Source organism: Plecotus auritus, assembly GCF_963455305.1.
Source record: "Plecotus auritus genome assembly, chromosome: 5".
Classification (NCBI taxonomy): Eukaryota; Metazoa; Chordata; class Mammalia; order Chiroptera; family Vespertilionidae; genus Plecotus; species Plecotus auritus.
In genome coordinates this window covers 3,043,102-3,063,283 of record NC_137776.1, presented here as the reverse complement: position 1 = coordinate 3,063,283, position 20,182 = coordinate 3,043,102, and the positions used below count along the sequence as shown (strand labels likewise).

Here is a 20,182-nt window from a genome sequence, read left to right as displayed (position 1 = left end):
GAAGTAATGCTGTCTGACTCACAAAGTGTTGTGAGTGCTCTGAAGCCTGGAAAAGAACTATGTAAACACTAGAGGCCCAATGCATGAAACGTGTGCCGAGTAGGCCTTCTCAGCCCCCGCGGCTGCCTAGATCTCTCCCTGGCTGCCTGGATCCCTCCCTCACAGCCCGGGCGGCTGCCTGGATCCCTCCCTCACAGCCCGGGCGGCTGCCTGGGTCCCTCCCTCACAGCCCGGTCGGCTGCCTGGGTCCCTCCCTCACAGCCCGGGCGGCTGCCTGGATCCCTCCCTCACAGCCCGGGCGGCTGCCTGGGTCCCTCCCTCACAGCCCGGGCGGCTGCCTGGGTCCCTCCCTCACAGCCCGGGCGGCTGCCTGGGTCCCTCCCTCACAGCCCGGGCGGCTGCCTGGATCCCTCCCTCACAGCCCGGGCGGCTGCCTGGATCCCTCCCTCACAGCCCCCACGGCTGCCTAGATCTCTCCCTGGCTGCCTGGATCCCTCCCTCACAGCCCGGGCGGCTGCCTAGATATCTCCCTGGCTGCTTGGATCCCTCCCTCACAGCCCGGGCGGCTGCCTGGGTCCCTCCCTCACAGCGGGGCAGCTTCCTCAATCCCTGGGCTGCAGGCCCGGCTTTGTCCGGAAGGTCGTCCAGAAGGACGTCCGGTCTAACTGGCATGTTACGCGTTTATTGTTATAAAGTACTATTAAAATGGGAAGCAACAGAGTGTAAAGGCCTGCACTCTGTAGGCATGTTAGTTTCAAATCCCATCACAATTTACTGGCCTTGCAATATGGAGTGAAGTACTGGACCTCCCTGAGTTCGTTTCAGAGGACGACTGCAAAACTGATATGTCTACCTCACTTGATTGCTGATGTGGATTATAGGAGTTTAACGTACCTACACAGGTCCTGGCATTGTGTGGGTCCTCAATAAATGTTAACTCCTTACTCCCCATCAGGCTTCCACACTTCTGCTGTGTGGTTCTGCTCTCCTTCCATTAACTATTTCAAGGTACATATGTGAAATTTTATGAAAAACAAAATAGTCAGAAATTATGTAACCCTTTCTTTACCCTAAGATTCATCAAGCAGCAAGAGTTCCTCATCAGTCCTGCTTTGAAAAATGGAAGAAAATAAGGTAGAGTTTCCTTTAAAAAATAAACTCTTCCAAAGAAGGAAGGGGTTAGAATAGATGATGAAAAATGTCACTAAACTGTGAACTCCTTAAAGGAAAAGAACAAGTCTTTATTTATCTTCAGATTTAGGAAGCACAGAGACACTGCTTGCGTGGAAGTCTGTTGGTGGGATCTCTGATCTTAGAAATTAAGAAATGAAAGGTTCCATCAGATTTTATATAGATATTAAGTAACAAAATAAAGACTATTTACTGTGATTAAACTAAACAAATGAGGCCAAATTTTAAGAAGACTCTTTACATGTTTGATTTAGATAAAATACATTGTCCCTTTAATATATCATATACCAAAAAAATCTTACAGAAATACAATAATGCATACCTTGTTATGTATAAAAAGAATCCTTAAGTCAGGTTTAAGTATTCCATAGCTTATGAGGAGATCTAGGACCTTTTTTATTTCATCTTTACATTTTTTAGTAGTTGAGTAAAATTGCTTTCTTACAGGCAGGTTCTTAAACAATCTTAAAGCAGTTACAGTTGTACCTGTTGGTAGATAAACAGAGACATATTTAGATGTGGAAGGAAGTTCAGATCTTTAAATCCATTTACAATCAGTAATTAACCCCTTCTACCACTGAAGGCCAGTCCTCCTCCAACTCTGGCCCAAAGAATATCAACTTGGCTATTCTGAGTCTATGTTTCACTCTTCTACTGTAACAGGACTGACCTGATAGGTGTGCTCTCTTCTATGTGGTAAAAGCAAGAATAATCTTATTTCTACCACTGCAAAGAAACATGGGCTTACCAGGATGTAGTATCTTAAGAATTCTGCTGGTATTCAAAACACCTCGGGATGATGCTTATTCTACATAGCATATGTGGTAACCTTAATTATTCCACTAAAATTCTTATCTGCAATATCTCATTGCCTGGTTTGATTTACCCTCATCTTCTGAACAACAAATATTCAAAACAGGGTATTTTTTTAAACTATGAATTTACTTAACTAAATGTTGAAGACAGGTATAAAAATTTATACTGTTTAAATATTGGGTTATTAATTAGCTCTTGTTTAAAAAAAATGAAATTAGGACCATTTTTCCTCCAAATTCTTCAGCATAACAGTTGTTTTAAAAGTTCTTATCTGCTAATTCAAATATCTGGGGCATCTGTGGGTATGCTTATATCAACTATTTTTTCTCTTGATTATGGATTCCATTTTCCTATCCTTGTGTCTCTCAATATTTTTATTTTCCCTGGACACTGTGCATAAAAGGACATTAGGTAATGAAGTTGGTAATACTTTCCCCAGAGAAGGCACTTCATTTCCTCTGTCAAGCAGCTGAAGAGCGGATCTCTCCAACACAATCAGGAGTTTATCTGTGTTGGAGCGAGTTGCCCCTTCCTTTAGTTCCGGTTCACTCCCAGTTTCCAATGTCTTGAGGATGGAAATATGTCTCTTACTCTAGCAAGGCTCTGAGACCTAAGCACTGCAAGACTTAAGATTTTTCTTTCTCTCTCCAGCTTAGTCCCAACTTCTTTCATCACTTGTTACTCAGTAAAAGTCCTGATGAAATCTAGGCATCTGAGGTGAACCGGCTCTGTATTCGAGGACCGCCTCTTCCAATCTGTCATGTAAGCTCCCGTGTGGCTACTGAACGTTGGGCTGGTTCTCCGAGGACCATAAAAGGTCCCCTGCCTAGCCACAGGAGGTCTGCTCTGTTGCCTGCTATGCCTCCCGTCTCAGTGAATGTTTCCAGGGATGCCAGTGGCCACTAGTTTCTTCCTGTCTAGGAGAGGGTCATCTTTCTCTGGAACTTAATTCATTTAAACTTCTCTGTGACACAGTTCTTCAATGGTTTTTAAATAACACAAGTTTTAAAAATTATGTGCTTTTCTCTTCTTTGCTACATAGAGAGCAATGGTCTCTTGAAATCTTCTACATCCATCTTGCTGAAAAGTTATACTGCCATCCCTTCTGACCTACCATTTTCTTTTTTTTTTTTCTTTTTTTAATGTTCAATGATCTCTGAACTTTTTATTGGCCTCCTGCCCCTCCCCAAGGGACACCCCACTTCTGCTGCCTTTAACGCCTTAGAACTTTGGTATCGTTGACCTCAGACACTACTCTGCCATCCACAATTTTGCGAGTGGTGGTCTTTTGGATGGATTGCATGGAGAGGCTGCTGTCCAGGGCATCACTAAGGCTGAGGTCCTCCCCTTCTTCCAGCAGGTGGCGGTAGGTGGCGATCTCAGACTCCAGCTTGACCTTGATGTTCAGCAGGGTCTCATACTCCTGGGTCTGGCGCTGCCCCTCAGCCCGGGCCTGGGCTAGCTCTGACTCCAGGTGCAGTAGGATCCCGCTGAGCTGTTCCATCTGCGTGGCAGAGCGCGTCTCCACCTCCTGCAGGCTGCTCTCCAGGCTGGCCCTCAGATTTCTCATGGAGTCCAGGTCGATCTCCAAGGACTGGACCGTACATCTCAGCTCTGTGAGTGCCGTCTCAGCATCTCGTACCTCAGTGGACTGTGAGGTGACTACTGTGGTGCTCTCCTCAATCTGTTGGGACCAGTACTTGTCTAGCTCCTCTCTGTTCTTCCGAGCCAGCTTGTCATACTGGGCCCGGATGTCCACCATGATCTTGCTGAGGTCCTGAGATTTGGGGGCATCCAACTCCACAGTCAACCCAGAGTTGGCAATCTGGTTTTGTAGACCATTTACTTCCTCCTCGTGGTTCTTCTTCATGAAGATCAGCTCCTCGAGAGCCTCGATCTCTGTCTCCAGCTGCAGCCGAGTGGTACTGGTATCATCAATGACCTTTCGGAGCCCATTGATGTCACTCTCCACAGACTGGCGCATGGCTAGCTCTGTCTCATACTTGACTCTGAAGTCATCAGCAGCAAGACAGGCATTGTCAATCTGTAGAACGATGCGGGCATTGTCCACAGAAGTTGCAAAGATCTGAGCCCTCAGGTCCTCGATGGTCTTGAAATAATGCCCCCAGTCTCTGACCTGGGGTCCCTTCTCCAGGTGTTCCCGGGTTTTGATCTCCAGTCTCCGATTATCAGCTTCCAGGCTTCTCACCCTCTCCAGGTAGGAGGCCAGGCAGTCATTCAGGCATTGAATCGTCTCCTCCTCGCTCTGGATACTCCCTACGCCCGCCAGACCCCTGGCCATCCCCGCAGCCAGGCCGGACCCGGTAGCTGGGTGCTTGCACGGAGCCCAGGGTCCGATAGTTTGAGGAGAAGCTGGAGTGGGTGCTGAAGCTCATGTGGTCCAGGGAGAAAAGCGAGAAGCCGAGAGTCACGTTCAAGCGGCAGCCCTGACCTACCCTTTTCAAATTCAGATGTTCTTTTCTGAAAATTTTGCTAACTTTCCTCTTGGCAGCTGGTGGCTATTCTGTACTGTCATTACTTATTTACTCATCTGTGTTCTCCACTAGTGAGTTCCTGTGACAAATATAAGGGCATATACTGTAGCTGTGAATAGATGGTGTGAGGGAAGAAGGCAGGGAGAAATCAGTAGGGCAAAACGTTTATGAAAGAAAAAAAATATGCTAAATATATGTTACATATCAGAGACTACAATATACCTGATACATGTTAATTGATAAATAATTGCTTTAGCAGCTAAAAATATTCTCAGAGTAAACTGAAAATTACCAATAAGCCAGGAATTGTGTTGCAATAAAACTTAATGATAAAATCTTTGCTGATTCCAAATGAAATACATAGCCTTAAACAAAAAGTACCAAGTAATCCTGGCCAATGGGAGGAGGCCCTAGTGTACTATCATATTTTACAAGAGAGCTGCTCAGCTCTCTAACTTAGCACATTCTACAAACACCAGAATCAAAGTGCAGCCTGTGACATGCTTCCTGTTATATTTTTACATGATGCCTATGGTATGCCACTTACATAGGCAGTGATTTATGTTCCTAATGTAAAGAGGTATGATTGTTGCATATATCAGTTTCCTTAAACTATTTAATAAAATTCCATTCTCAAATTTAAAAAATCTTTCAATATATGCACAATCACACACAGCTGCGATTTACAAAAAACATGATGCTCTACTCTAATAACAGGGTAGGGAAAAGAAATATCCTGATCAGAGTACTTTAAATACACTACTTTGGACATGTGAGAAATTCCTAAGGCAGAAGAAGCATTAAAAAGTGTTAAAAGAATTTTTCTAGAAGGGTAAATAAATTTAGAAGCTTAATACTGAGTATCTAGAGCAGTGGTTGGCAAACTCATTAGTCAACAGAGCGACAAACCGCGGCTCGCGAGCCGCATGTGGCTTGCGAGCCGTGGTTTGCTGACCACTGATCTAGAGTAAAGAGAATAAAAGTATAATATATGAAGTATAATAGAATGACAAAAAAGATATGACTAAAACAAATAATTTAGTCAGAGTACTTGGTAAAACAATTTAAAAGCTGAAGATTTAATTTTATATTTCTTATTAATTTTTTAAATGTCTTAAAAGTAAACAGAAGGTAAGGGTAATTTTAAATGGCATACTGTTAAACACATAAATAATTTTAAATGGCTAAATTAATCCATAAAACAAATACCTATACCAGAACTGGAATCTCCAGTAAACTATTTTTAAACATTTTAAAATACATTTCTTAAAGGGGTAACAAATTTTCCAGTGCTTAAAAAAGATGCAATTGTAATCTGTCCCTGCATCTACAGTTATCTCCAGGTGCCATCCTATTAGATGATATGAGGAGCACCTACTAAGTAAGGCTGTTACACCACAGCAGAAATTAATCCATGAGAACCCTAAATGCACAGGTATTAATTAGGATGGTTGACTGTAGTTTTATCTTACACAGAAAATATTTAAATGGAAGCTGAATGACAGCTGGTGGTGAAATGTGAGTCCGTGATTCAATCACCCAAAAACTATCAGCACTAAGGCAATATAAATGTAAAATGCTTTTGAAAGTGTTTGTGGATTTCAATAAGCTTGTTTTTTGTGCTGTTTTCCTAGCCAATAAACTGTAATTAGGAGAAAAAAGCGATATATGAAAGGCAATTACTACTAGTTTCGCAACTACTGACTTTCCAAGTATGTTGTTTCTTAAGGTGAAAGAAATATTGCGAAAGATCAGGTTCATTAATTGACTGTAGAAATTCCTTACTATGCATACCTGATCTCACTAAAAGTAGGAGATGTGGGTCAGCAAGAAAAGAAAAATCAATCAGAAAGAGGCAAAGATCCGAAGGTTTCCATATTTAAGAACTGTTATTTCATAGTTCTCATGGAGATGAATACAGGAAAGCATGAGAAATATGAGTGATGCAAAGTCATGGCCATCCAGATTAGACTGGCTACTAGTAAGATAAAAATAAATACATTTAAGTTTTAAAAGGTGACTAGATTACTTTAAAGTACTCTACTGGACAGCCACTCAAATAACTCCTAATGGTTTCCTAATTTGAACTTCTAAGAACTGGGGTCAGAGCATTTCTGGAGAGGAACCATATTTTAAAAGGCCTTCTCTTTGTCCTAATCTAAAAACAAAAGAAAAATGTTAGTGTGTTTTCTTAAGAGTTTCTATTAATTCCATGTATATACAAAAAGGTTAATTTTTAATGGGCAAAACTAACAGTAACTAATTGGAGACTTATAAAAAAAGAAAGAATGAGAGAATTTGGCATCGGTGTTAAGGTACAAGAAAATAAATTTCAATGAAGAAAGACAAGGCATTTGAAAAAATAAATCCAATAATTTAACATTAAAACTGGAGGGAAGAGCCCTAGGTGGTTTGGCTCAGTGGATAGAGCATCGGCCTGGAGACTGAAGGGTCCTGGATTCGATTCCAGTCAAGGGCACATGCCCAGGTTGTGAGCTCTATCCCCCCCCCGTAGGGGGCGTGCAAGAAGCAGCCAATCCATGATTCTCTCTCATCATTGATGTTTCTATCTCTCTCTCCCTTCCTCTCTGAAATAAAACAAACAAACAAACAAATAAAAAATCTGGAAGAAAGAAACCACAAAAAGAAAGACTGATAAATTATAGGGAGGGACCACAAAATTACAAATGAATTTACAATACAAATTGGAGAAGAAGGGCAAACAACAACAAAAACACAAGTCCCTCTTCAGATCTAACAATTCCTTTGGACATGACTCTAAAGAGGTCATACCTTTAATGTTGACCTCTCAACTTTAAGCATCCTATTAGAAGTCAGCAGTGTGAAAAAGATTAAGAAGATATGTGAAACACAAGCCTAGAGAGATTATTTACCCCCCAGAAGTAAATAGTAGAGGTACTTAGAAACACAAGATGTCAATTAAAATACAATGAAATTATGTAAGTGTATAAAACACTAAAAACATGAAACTAGACCACCAACTTACACCATACACAAAAATAAACTCAAAACGGATAAAGGACTTAAACGTAAGATGTGAAACCATAAAAATTTTAGAGGAATCCACAGGCAGCAAAATCTCAGACATATGCTGAAGCAGTATCTTTACCGATACAGCTCCTAGGGCAATGGAAACTAAAGAGAAAATAAACAAATGGGACTACATCAAAATAAAAGGCTTCTGCACAGCAAAAGAAACCATCAACAAAACAACAAGAAAGCCCACTGCATGGGAGAACATATTTGCCAATGTTAATTGCAAATTAATCTCTGATAAGGGTTTAATTTCCAAAATTTATAGGGAACTCATACAACTTAACAAAAGGAAGATAAACAACCCATTCAAAAAATGGGCAACGGACCTAAATAGATACTTTTCGAAAGAAGACATAAGGAAGGCCAAGAGACATATGAAAACATGCTCAAAGTCACTAATCATCTGAGAGATGCAAATCAAAACAACCATGAGGTACCACCTCACACCTGTCAGAATGGCTATTATCAACAAATCAACAAATGACAAGTGCTGGCGAGGATGCGGAGAAAAAGGAACCCTCGTGCACTGCTGGTGGGAATGCAGACTGGTGCAGCCACTGTGGAGAACAGTATGGAGTTTCCTCAAAAAACTAAAAATGGAACTCCCATTTGACCCAGTAATCCCACTTCTAGGAATATATCCCAAGAAACCAGAAACACCAATCAGAAAGGATACATGCACCCCTATGTTCATAGCGGCACAATTTACAATAGCTAAGATTTGGAAACAGCCTAAGTGCCCATCAGCAGATGAGTGGATTAAAAACCTGTGGTACATCTACACAATGGAATACTATGCTGAGGTTAAAAAGAAGGAATTCTTACCATTTGCAACAGCATGGAGGGACCTGGAGAGCATTATGCTAAGCGAAATAAGTCATTTGGAGAAAGATAAATATCACATGATCTCACTCATTTGTGGAATATAATGAGCAACATAAACTGATGAACAAAAACAGATCCAGAGACAGGGAAGCATCCATCAAACCAGTCAAACCTCAGAGGGAAGGCAGGGGAGGGTGGGGGTAAAAGGGGAGAGATCAAACAAAGGACTTGTATGCATGCATATAAGCATAAGCAATGGACACAGACACTAGGGGGGTGAGGGCATGAGCAGGGAGGTGGGGGGGGCAATAGAGGGATAAGGAGACATATATAATACCTTAATCAATAAAGAAAATAAATAAATAAAAACAAAACAACCCTAAATGACCAATAGCAATAATTAATATATTTACTTGATTTAAATAATACAAAAAGGGAGGCAGTGGGTGAGGTATTAGATGAAACATTAGTAATGAGTTGATAATTGCTGAAACAGTGATGGGAACACTATTCTATCTACTGTGCACATTTTTTATGATCTCTGTAAATAAATATATTTTAAGTTACTGGTTTAATCATACCTTGAGGGTATGGTTTGTTAGTTTGATTACTAAATCAATAATGTTTTAGGCATTTCAATAAAATATTATCCTTCATGTATAAAAGAGTCAATAGTAATCCAGCAAGAGTAAAACAACGCTCTGACCATTTTACAGAGGAGTAACTAATCCATGTTGTTGTCTGAAGTCTTTCACATAGTTCCTCTATGTGCAAGAGACCAATTCTAAGTATGTAGGAGACTGGTGGCTAAAGGACAGGCTGACTGTTCACTTGGAAGTTAAGTACCTATTATCAGGCCCAAACCCAAAGCAATCAATATATTTAAATTTTAGGAGCAAGAATTTTTAAAAACTAAACTATTAGGACAGAAAAGACAAAGCATGTTACAAAGCTACTCTCTTACCTTGACCAAGATGTGAAGGTTTTTGAGAAATTATGTGGCCACTGCCATCTAAAACATACTGGGTGCTAAAATTATCAGCAGCTGTCCGAGTTGTAATTAAAACCTGGAATTAAAAAAAAAAATCTAATGAAATTATGATTTTTGCAGAGGGCTCATTCTCAAGCCATATTTAAAATAATTATCATATATTCACTTAAGATTGAAAGGAGTTTTACTTAATAAATTCTTATGACCACTTCTTTTATAATATTCCTTAGAGTTACACTAATAATAGGTCAGTTTATAAATTTTTATGTTAAATTATTCATTTTTTAATATTTTGCTCTACATAAAACAATAATTTAAATCATAATACATGAAACGGCTACTTTTATTATATGTATTATGTGACTTACGCCTGTAAAATGAAATACTTCAAATGCATTAAGAAAATTTGTTTTTGTTGGTAAATAATCCTTTTGTATAGTGATCATTTCCTGCACTTCTGTATTTCAAGTTAATGGTTCAAAAGAATAAAAACAAATCAACACACATATGTATGGCCAATTGGTTCTTAAACCCAAGCTTTGAACTCACTGTGTAAATGTAAAATTTTTATCAAATAAAAAAAAATTAGCATTAAAACATATAAGTATAAAAAAGGATTTAATTCAGTATGAAACATTTCCTAAGATGTTACAGTCATAGAAACATAAACTTAAGAAGGTCTGCACTCTCGCTCAGCTTTCTGTGTACCTATCTCGTGAGATTAGTAGGCGAGTATAACGACAGCAAACCATATCCCGGCCAGAAAATGCTACAGGTGGGGAGTGGGGATGCTGGCAAGTAAAGCAGGTGGATTCAGAAGGGTAGCCTCCTCACACTTCTGGTGAACAAGGCCAACCCAAAACTAGAAGCAATCTTTCTTGGCCATCCTTAGACTGAGCACGGCTGATTATCTTAAAACTAGAGGCCCAGGGCACAGAATTTGTGCACGGGCAGGATCCCTAGGCCTGGCCAGCAGTCAGGGCCAATTGGGGCCTTCTGGCTACCGGCCGGGGCCTTCCTTCATTCTGAGCTGCCCCCTAGTGGTCAGCACACATCACAGTGAGCAATCGAACGCCTGAGGGAACAATTTGCACATTAGACTTTTATATATATAGATAAATCTATATAATTAAGGAAAAAGCCACGAAGATCCAGGTCCGCTGCTAGAAGTCAACTAGGTCCAGCTGAGTCTACATCTGATGGTTCTGTCACCCTGTACTAGCCACGCACTGATGTACTGTAGGCCACACGGCTCTGTGGCACGTGTGGGTATCCTGCGAGCAATTGCAAAGTCACAGCGAAAACAGGACAGCTTCTCTAGCTGTCCTACTAGTTCAGTCTGCTAGCTTCTCTATGAGGGTGATAGCTACAAAATCCCGACGTGGGGAAGTGCTCCAAAGCTGCTACTTCTGTGATAACTGTTCTCTAATCATCTAACGCCATTATTTTACTTCTTCCAAAAATATAGTCCATGGTTCAAAAGTTGTATAATTTAAAAATTTTCCTGATAATTAATCTTAGTTTTCCTGCTACGTCACAACTCCACTGTGCCCCAAAGTGATTTCTTCTAGTAAAGTCTGTCAAAATAGACACACTGCTAGAGATTTTCTTTGTCTCTAATTACTCTATGATTGTCCCTTTAAAAACAATTCTACATTTAACCAACCACTTCTCCAAAATGCCAAGGTCAACTGAATTCTATTTCTATTCTCCAAAGAGCTAGCCACCTGACCTTAAAGTTGGTGTCACTGAGCAAAGGCAGCGCTGGAACTCTGAGTTCTAGTCCTAACTCTGCCAGTGGCTTGCTAGACAGTCCTGAATAAATTACACTATCATCTTCAAGGGGAGGGTGATGATAAGATGAAGATGATGCTAATACTTTATAAGGTTACACGGGTTTTGCTTCAACTACGTCAAAGTACTTCACAGATCTTATCTTGTTCATCTTCAAAACATAAATGAATAAATAGTAAGTATACTCCAGCCTAGATGAATAAATTGAAGTACTAAAAGGCAAAATAGGACCTAAGAGGTCATAATGTAACATTTATGTTAAAGTAAAAAAATAGAACACAATATTATTTCCAACATTAACATTTAAAAAATTAGAATGTGCAGGGTACTCTGAAAAATTATTTCAATAGGAAATACTCTGCAGTTCACTACTGAAGACAGTGAAGGATAAAACGTATAAGCATGTTTCACAAATTCATGAAATACAGTGTGTTCTTCAGAGGAAGGAATTGTATTTCAAGAGTTCATTTCATCACATGACCCTGTGTCCTGGGCAAGAACCCTTTTCTTGGACCAGGCACAGGTTCAGAATGTGTGAGCAGTCCAGCAGCTAGCATTTGGACCCGCAGTAACTCCGCCTCAGAAGCTCTTGAATATTACAAATTATTACTGGTGCCTCTTACCGGAGATACTGAGGAACTGTGGCAGTGAATGAATCTAGTGGTGTTAATAAAAGAAATTTAAAAATTTATTCAAATAATTTTAAAAGACGTTTATTATAAAAGGAGAAGTTTGAGAAGTTCTTAGAGGACTTTAGCGGTTTATTACTTACCAGTTATTAAAAACTAATTCTGGCTCAGTTACGGAATTTCAAGAAATTATAGTACTATTACAAAGCTAAAGTTACAAAAAATCATTTACAGTTTAGATAAGCACAATTTTTCTCAATGTTTTAGATAAAATGTAAATTAAATACTTAGAATATATCCTGGTAATTCATGCAAAGAAATCCTCCCTTGACAAAAATTCATTTAAGTAATTATGTCATAAAGTTTGGTTTTATTTGTTTTTACTAACTTTTGGAAGAATGCCACACAAGAACATGGGTCTGAAAACTAAAGTTAATGATCCTCGTAATTCAGCTGAAAGGTGGGCTTTGCCTGGATGACTGACATGTCTTTCTCCCTCTGTGTGTGAGTGTGCCTGCCTGCCGTGCAGAGCTGTACGCTAATATAAGCACTGATGTCAGAACCCTCTCCCACATACTTCACTCACTGTGGGAGGAAAGCAACAGGCAGATCTTGCCTCGTTTTCATTTTCAACAGGGTTCTACTACCTGTGAGGAGGTTGTTTTTAGAGGCAGAATCTTCAAAAATTCCTGTGCCTGTTCTAACTAAAGCTCTACTGCCATGGCTCGAAAGGACACAGAAGGTGCCTACACTGTGGAGCAGGAGGCAGGAGTCATCAGGATGAGAGCAGGGGCTTTCTCCAGCCGTTTACAGCTAAGTGGGCCCACGAGAAGGGAGTCTCAACTTCCGTCTTCAACACAGAACAGCTTCGCTTCCATTCTGTCTCCTGTAAGCCATGGAGGTTTAATGTAATATAAAACTGTAACAGTCTACAGATCCCATATTAGCTCATCACAAAATTATGTTTGGTGAACTTGACACATAAGAATAATACCCAGCACACTGTAACTTCTTTAAGAAATGTTGGCTGGATAAATCAATACACATGAGTATTATGCAGAGCATGGCTGGCAATTCTAATTCTTCTGAGGGAAAACCAAAAGGAAAAACATGAATTTATGGAACATAATAAAGGCCTTTGGTGAAAATTAGAAGGAATTTCCCTAGGAATGGCTATAAAATTTTAGGAAGGATTTCCCCAAAATATTGAGGAGTTTGCATAAACTTTGCAAGTTGATGTGAAACACTGCTTGCCAACAAGGGAATGAGGAAGACTTACGCTATCATCTCCCATATGATACAGCTGATACCACTTTCCACACTCAAGACCAGAGAAAAAGAACTTCCACTGAATGGCACATGACAATATTCAAGACCCTTCAATATGCATTATTTCCTTGGACCCTCAAATCATCACCATCACTTTATAGCTTAAAAAATAAAAAGGCACTCAGAAAGTTAACCTGTTTCATGCCTTTGGCCAAACAAGTCTCTTATTCAAACACTTGGTTTCTGATTCCTAGTTCAGGGTTTGTTCTGATTTTAAGAAAACAAAACTGTTCTGTACTCTTCCTAAAACTGAGGTATAATTTAGCCTCCATTTTAAAATCCAGTTTAAAAAAAACTTGTATGAGTTTCTTAAACATTTCTTTGGAGGGAAAAAAGACCATTTTTAATATAATGCATGTAAAATATCTACTTATAAAGAAATATAATACTTATGTTTTATTATGTTACAGGAACAATATATACGGTCTTCATAAAAATTGTATGAACAGGTCAAAACAGGATTTTCACTCTCTAGCTCATTCTATTTGGTATGCTTAGTAATTAGGACCAGAAATTTAACATTGAGAAATGACCAATATACCAAAATTACTACTCTACAAACAATAATGAATTTCAAGAGAAGTTATGCTTGATGATATCATTTAAAGAAAATCATTATCAGTCAATTTGTGCCAGTCATTGATACATTAATGGTTATGGAATCAGTAATACATTTGAAAATACCAATAGGATGTTCTGTAGATATAAAGAGAACGTTTTACTCCTTTGGACTGTTTAATTCTAAGATTGAAAGTCCTTTTATTATTGACAAACTAAAAAACTGCCCATTCTTTTAAAGTGCGTAAAGAATATAGAATTAGATGTATTTTAAATTTCTCCAGCCAATTTTGCTGAAAGTATACTTTTTTCTTTCTATAACTAAAATTAACATATTATTTTTATTTTTTATTTTCACCCGAGGATATGTTTATTGATTTTAGAGAGAGAAGAGAAGAAGGGTGAGGAGAAGGAGAAGGGGAGGAGAGGGAGAGAGAAACATTGATGTAAGGGAGAAACATCAATCGGTTGCCTCCCGTACATGCCCCATCCAGGAATCGAACTCACAACCTAGGTATGATTTCCTGACCGGGAATCTAACCAACTATCTTTTTGGTGTACAGGACAATGCTCCAACCAACTGAGCCACCCGGCCAGGGCTAAAATTATTAACATCCTTAAAACAATCTAACAAAAAATGTCAAAAACTGGAGTTTTGGGAAATAGCTGTTTAATGTTGTGCAAAACATTAACCTAATTACATACAGGATGGGCAAAAGTAAGTTTCTGGTTCATATGGAAAACAGCAGTAATTAATAAATAATAATACAAGAATAAACCCTCTTTCACATACTCACAACTGTAAATCTAGTTTTGCCTCACCCTGTATTATCAATCTAATGAGCCCGAGATCATTTACAACTGTATGACTTTAAAATTAACTGCATCAGTTAGTTTGGCAGATAAAATAACAAAATCTACAATTTCTGCAATAATATAATAATAACTGCAATCTCTATCCAAAATTTTTCAAAATAAATTGGAGCCTTAAAATAAATATGCAACTTCTATAAATGAAACTTTAATTCTGAGTGGTGAAGAATATTCATTAAATTTAAGAAGCGATTTCCCCCCACCCCAAAAGCAATCATTAAGTCTTCCGGAATAACTTCATTTGTTTTTAAATGTAATTGACCTTAACAAGCATCTATTGTTTTCTGTATTTCTGAAATTTCTGAAACATTATTCAAAACCTTCCCACGTAAGTTTCAACTTGACTTCTCCTTGATAACCTATCTTTTGAGCTTACCACTGCAGGCCTGGGATATTTATTATTTAAATACTAGAGGCCCGGAATTCGTGGGGGGGGGGGAGGGGGAAGGAGGGGTGTCCCTCAGCCTGGCCTGCACCCTCTCACAATCCAGGACCGGTAGATCCTAACCGCTGGCCTGCCTGCCTGATCAACCCTAACTGCTCGCCTGCCTGCCTGATCAACCCTAACCACTCTGCCTGCCTGCCTGCCTGCCTGATCGCCCCTAAACTACTCTGCCTGCCTGCCTGATCGCCCCTAACCGTCTCTGCCTGCCTGCCTGATTGCCCCTAACTGCTCCCCGGCCTGCCTGATCACCCCTAACTGCTCTCCCCCACCGGCCTGATTGCCCCTAACCCCTCCGCCTGCTGGCCTGATCGCCCCTAACCCCTCCGCCTGCTGGCCTGATCGCCCCTAACCCCTCCATCTGCTGGCCTGATCGCCCCTAACCGCTCTCCCCTGCTGGCCTGATCGCCCCTAACCGCTCTCCCCTGCTGGCCTGATTGCCCCTAACTGCTCTCCCCTGCCAGCCTGATCGCCCCTAACTGCTCTGCCTGCCTGCCTGATCGCCCCTAACCGCCTCTGCCTTGGCCCTGCCACCGAGGCTTTCTCCGGAAGGATGTCCGGTCTATCCGGTCTAATTAGCATATTACCCTTTTATTAGTATAGATGAGATACTTTTACACTTATAAATGCCTTTTTAACCACCCTAATAAAGAAGGCAGCATGACCTACTGTGGAAAACTCAGCACTGGGAAGATGATATTGGAACTAAATTATTGGTTTCACCATCAACACACTACGTATCCCTAAAGAGGCTGCAATTTTCATGTTCCATTTACTGCTCTACGCACAGTTCCTCTGAAGTAAACTTCTTTGCACGGCACGCTGCATCCAGACAACGAAATCAGCTGACTGGTTATTAGACTGTGTTTTGAAGTTGGGGTGAGAACTGGCATTTGGTCTTCCCAAGACCTGTTTCCTTATCAGTATTATGAAGCCTCGCTGTAGGGTGGCTTACACACGAAGCAGACTGAGATGGAGACTAGTGAGAAGGACATTTATTAGGAGTGCTTCCAGGATGACCTTCGGGGGGGGGGGGGCAGGCAGAAAGAGAAGCGGGGCTGTGCCAGTCACAGGCCTTGGTGGGGCTCTCGGGCAGTCCGGAGCAGACAGCAGGGCAGGTGGAGCTGTGAGCTGAAACAGGGCCCCTACAGCCCCTTGTCAACCAGGCACTGACGCAGTGCCCTGCGTGGTGTAGGTAACGCTCCTCCGCTGAGGTAAGGGCAGCCTCAGAGGGAGACTCTGCTGTGAGCACTCAGTCACCAGCGCTCTCGGGAGTGGGAGAATCAGTGCTCAGTCCTGACAGGGAGATCTGGGGAGTGACCAGGGTCTATTACTACCACCACCAAAGTTCTGTATTTCCTTTGGCTTTCAGGCACAACCACAGCAAAAAATCTGTGGCAAAAATAATACACACGGTAAGATTTCATTTAGATCAAGTTGAAAAACAGGTAGAACTATGTTGATATAGGTCAGAATAGCGATTACTTTGAGGAGTGCAGCCTGGGAGGGGGCATTAAAGAACTTTCAGGAGTGCCGACAATGGTCTAAATCTGGATCTGGAGTACACATGTGTAAAACTTCATTGTGATGTGTGTGTGCATGTGTATAAGTTTATGATTTTCTATTACTGTGATACTTTGACAATTCTTTTACTCCTTTTGTAATTCTGATGAGCAAATTTATTTAAGTATTTATATTCAAGGCATTCAAATGCCTCAAAAAATGAAACAAAAGACAAAATGATAAACAGATTTCAAGTAGGTTCAAGTAATCAAATAAAGAAAAAAGAAAGAGTGCTACTGGATAAGGGCTTGCAAAACAGCTACCTAAAATCAGAACGGCAGTGCCGAGTGGTTAAATCACAGGGCCTATGTGTAAGGACAGTGCTGCCACCTAGCAGACAGAGCTAGTAATGACTGATTTCCCTTCTGAAAGGTTACACACACCTCAAAAAACAATGAAACACTAAATTATATATTTTTCAACAATACTCTGCCAAAACAAAGCTTAAAGACTACCTGCCAAATTTGGACAACAGCTAAAAAAATCAAACACTTATGTTATCAAACAAACTATATGATTTCTAAAATAGCCACTGAGAACTTAAACAATAGTAGTAGTACTGGGAGCTTCAGAAGTTCTCTGGTACAAATCCCACCCCACTTTATAAGGTTTCCTGCAAGATCCTAGGGCTCTAGGTTCCCATATACAGTCTCTGGGGAAAATGATGGGCAATGCCCAATTGTAAGTCACTCTGCCCTACACTTTGGAGACTCAGTGAACTTTAGATAAAGGAAGTGCTGAGAAAAATAGCAGAAGCAGGGGCTGTGCTGGTTTTGGGACAGAAGTTTTAAGCAGCGTGCACTTAAGGAATGACAAGGTCTTCCCTCCGTTGGCGATGTTTGAACACCGGGCTTCTAAGCACGGGCTCATAGTCCTCTATGCTAAAGAGCAATGCTGGCCACTCTCAACTCCACCTCAGTGCTTCCCAATCTTTTTTTGGCCACGCCCCTCCTAAGCATCTCTAAAATCGTGACGCCCCCCCCCCCCCCCCCCCGTGACATACAATTCTTATTATTCAAAAAGTGAACTCCTATTCATGTGGAGGAAGCCTAAAAGGCCATTAACTTGCTCTAAACAAGCTTTCAAAGAACATGGCACCATGAAAGAGAAAAATAAAAGAACGAAAGGACAGGTGAAGTACTGAGAAAGAAATCACTAAGAAGTTGTTTAAAAAGATAATAATAATACGAAGTGATATGAAAAAATGGCAAATAAAGTTTTAAAACATATAATAGAGAACTGAAATGCATAATTATGTCACAATATATATTTCTATGAGGCCCCTAGAACCATAAGAAATGTCAAAAATTCACTGTTAACTCATTCTTAAATTGTCCCCCTTAAAATTCAAATTGCCCCCCCCCCCTCTGAGGCATATGCCCCACATTGGGAACCACTGCTCCACCTCCACCACCCACAATTTTTCTTTCTTAGGCATCACTTTACAGAGCCCACAGAAAAAAGAATAAATGAATACCTAGCTGGGGCCCTTCACACAACACACGCACGCACACACACTCTCTCTCTCTCTCTCTCCCTCTCTCTCTCTCTCTGCTGGCTTAGTTTTGTCTCACTTCTAATATTCTGTAATTATAAAATCACTAAAATAGTATAAATTACCTTACCTCAGCTACACAACAAATTGATCCCAAGGCTTCACCACGAAAACCGTATGTTGTCAAATTTTCAAGATCTTCATGACTATTTATTTTTGAGGTGTAGTACTTCATTGCCATTACAGGGGCATCAGTGGCCTTGATACCTTCACCATTGTCTCTCACTTCAATTTTATCAAATCCATAATTCTCCTATACAAAGTTAAAAAATACGTTTAGTATATAAAGACATTAAACTGTTACAACATTTAGAAAAAGAAATATAAGTGAAATAACATTGTCATTTATTTACCTCTCATGGAAACTTAATCTTAAGGAAGTAAAAGTTTAATTACTTAAGTCTACTAACTCCTAGTTATGATACAATGGGCAAGCCCCTCATTTTCCCAGGACTCAGATTCAACTGTAAAATCAGAAAAATCAGTCTGATCTTTAAGGTTCCCTTGAATTGTCTCAGTATCATAGGTATTTATGTTTAAATTTGTGTTTAAACTTGACTAAAGAAAATTCTTCTAAATTACAAACACCTTTGTACATGTAAACTCTCAAACAAAATAACACCATAACCATCAAAAACAACACCCACCAAGAGTCTAGCAATTATCATTATTCAACCTGATTTTTAATACTTTATCCCTTTAACTACTTGTTTCAATAAGAAGTTTAAATATTTACATTACAACTTTAAATTTCTTTCTGCATAGCTACCTAACAGGAAACTGCTGAGAAAATACACCTATTTTGGCAATCTCAGTGAGTTTTTAATTTGAAAAATCAAGGGAAAAAACCCTCAATTCATAGCTTAGCACTGTTAGCTAATACTAAAAATATGTATAAATAACAAAAAAATCTAAATTCCTAAAGGGATCACACTTTCTATGAATGCTACATTCTAAATTTGGTACTAAACTTCTATGATAAACTTGACTTCACAAAGTTTTATGTGCATGGCCATAGATGCAAGTTTTATAAAGGGGAAAAAAAATCTTCCTACATTTATAGTGACTCTGGTATTTAAAATGGTATCATATCTTTTTGATAACCTAAAATTATTTAATATTTTTATGCCAGTACTGTTTAGATAAAATATATATGAAAGGTACTGGGGGAGACACCCAAATTTAGTTCCTCAGCTCTTTCCAATTTAAAATTAAATTATCCTGGGAATAGCTGGTCTGTTTTTTATAGAAAATCATTAACTACAGAAATGCAAATCTTTAAATATAAATAAGAACTATAGTCATCTGAGAAAAAGAACACAAAGGTCCACTTAAATGTTTCAGAAAGTATTACCTGTTTAACTAATTAGGAAAACATTCCTAGCCAGTCTAGTTATTATTGCATGAAACCATAATAAAACAGGCCTTATTTTCTATAGCAACGCAAGTATTTAAAAACCCTACAAAGCAAACAAAAAAAAAAAGCTGATAAATCTCAAGGGACTAAAATACATAGCCAGTTAAAAATGTGTACTTTCATTTACTTTTGTAAGAGGACTTCCGTTGGCTTTATAACATGACATTTAAAAAAAATTCTTTATTGTTTAAAATATTACATGTGTCTCCTTTTTCCCCCCATTGATCTCCCTCTCCCTTGCGTAATATGACTCTTAAAAACTGTTTTCCAAAACCGCATAGAGACCGGTGGCTTTGCCTGGGGAGAAGACGCTTGACTCACCCTATTGTAATACACTGTGCCCCTCGGAATGGAGTTTCTGAGGTCCATTAAGAGGCTGAAAATAACAATTAGCCTCCAGGCAGAAGCAATTGCCCCACCCTATTTGAAAAACTCTCATCACAACTGTGGACAATTGCCTAAGGGTTAATCAAAACTGAATCCAGTTGGTCTGCAGGCAGAGGTGGTCTCTGGAGGCTTTGAGTCTTTGCCTAATATAGTCAGAAACAGTGTTTAACACTGTCCTGCACTAGAGATTAAGAGGTGTAGCAGATCTACCTAATACATAGTCACAAATCCAAAAAGGCAGCCAAAATGAGGAGACAAAG

The 20,182-nt window shown here is 39.7% G+C and overlaps 2 protein-coding genes across 11 annotated transcripts in view; both read right to left on the bottom strand.

Moving 5' to 3' along the window:
- The window catches only part of PMS1 (PMS1 homolog 1, mismatch repair system component), a 106,161-nt gene that overhangs the window by 79,831 nt on the left and 6,148 nt on the right, over window positions 1-20,182 (bottom strand). For all 10 annotated transcript variants that reach the window (XR_013960553.1, XR_013960554.1, XR_013960555.1 and 7 more), the window contains exons 3-5: window positions 18,189-18,371; window positions 9,349-9,451; window positions 1,514-1,677 (exon numbers count right to left, since the gene is read on the bottom strand). Coding sequence is in view for 7 of the 10 variants with exons in the window: in XM_080667304.1 (XP_080523430.1) it covers window positions 1,514-1,677; window positions 9,349-9,451; window positions 18,189-18,371 (450 nt within the window). In the remaining 3 variants the exon portion in view is untranslated. The remainder of the gene's footprint in view (window positions 1-1,513; window positions 1,678-9,348; window positions 9,452-18,188; window positions 18,372-20,182) is intronic.
- On the bottom strand, window positions 3,221-4,403 carry LOC308248525 (keratin, type I cytoskeletal 18-like; the record flags this gene model as incomplete). The annotated part of the gene is given in 2 exon segments (XM_080668639.1): window positions 3,221-4,315; window positions 4,317-4,403. Coding segments are annotated over 2 exon segments (1,182 nt in total).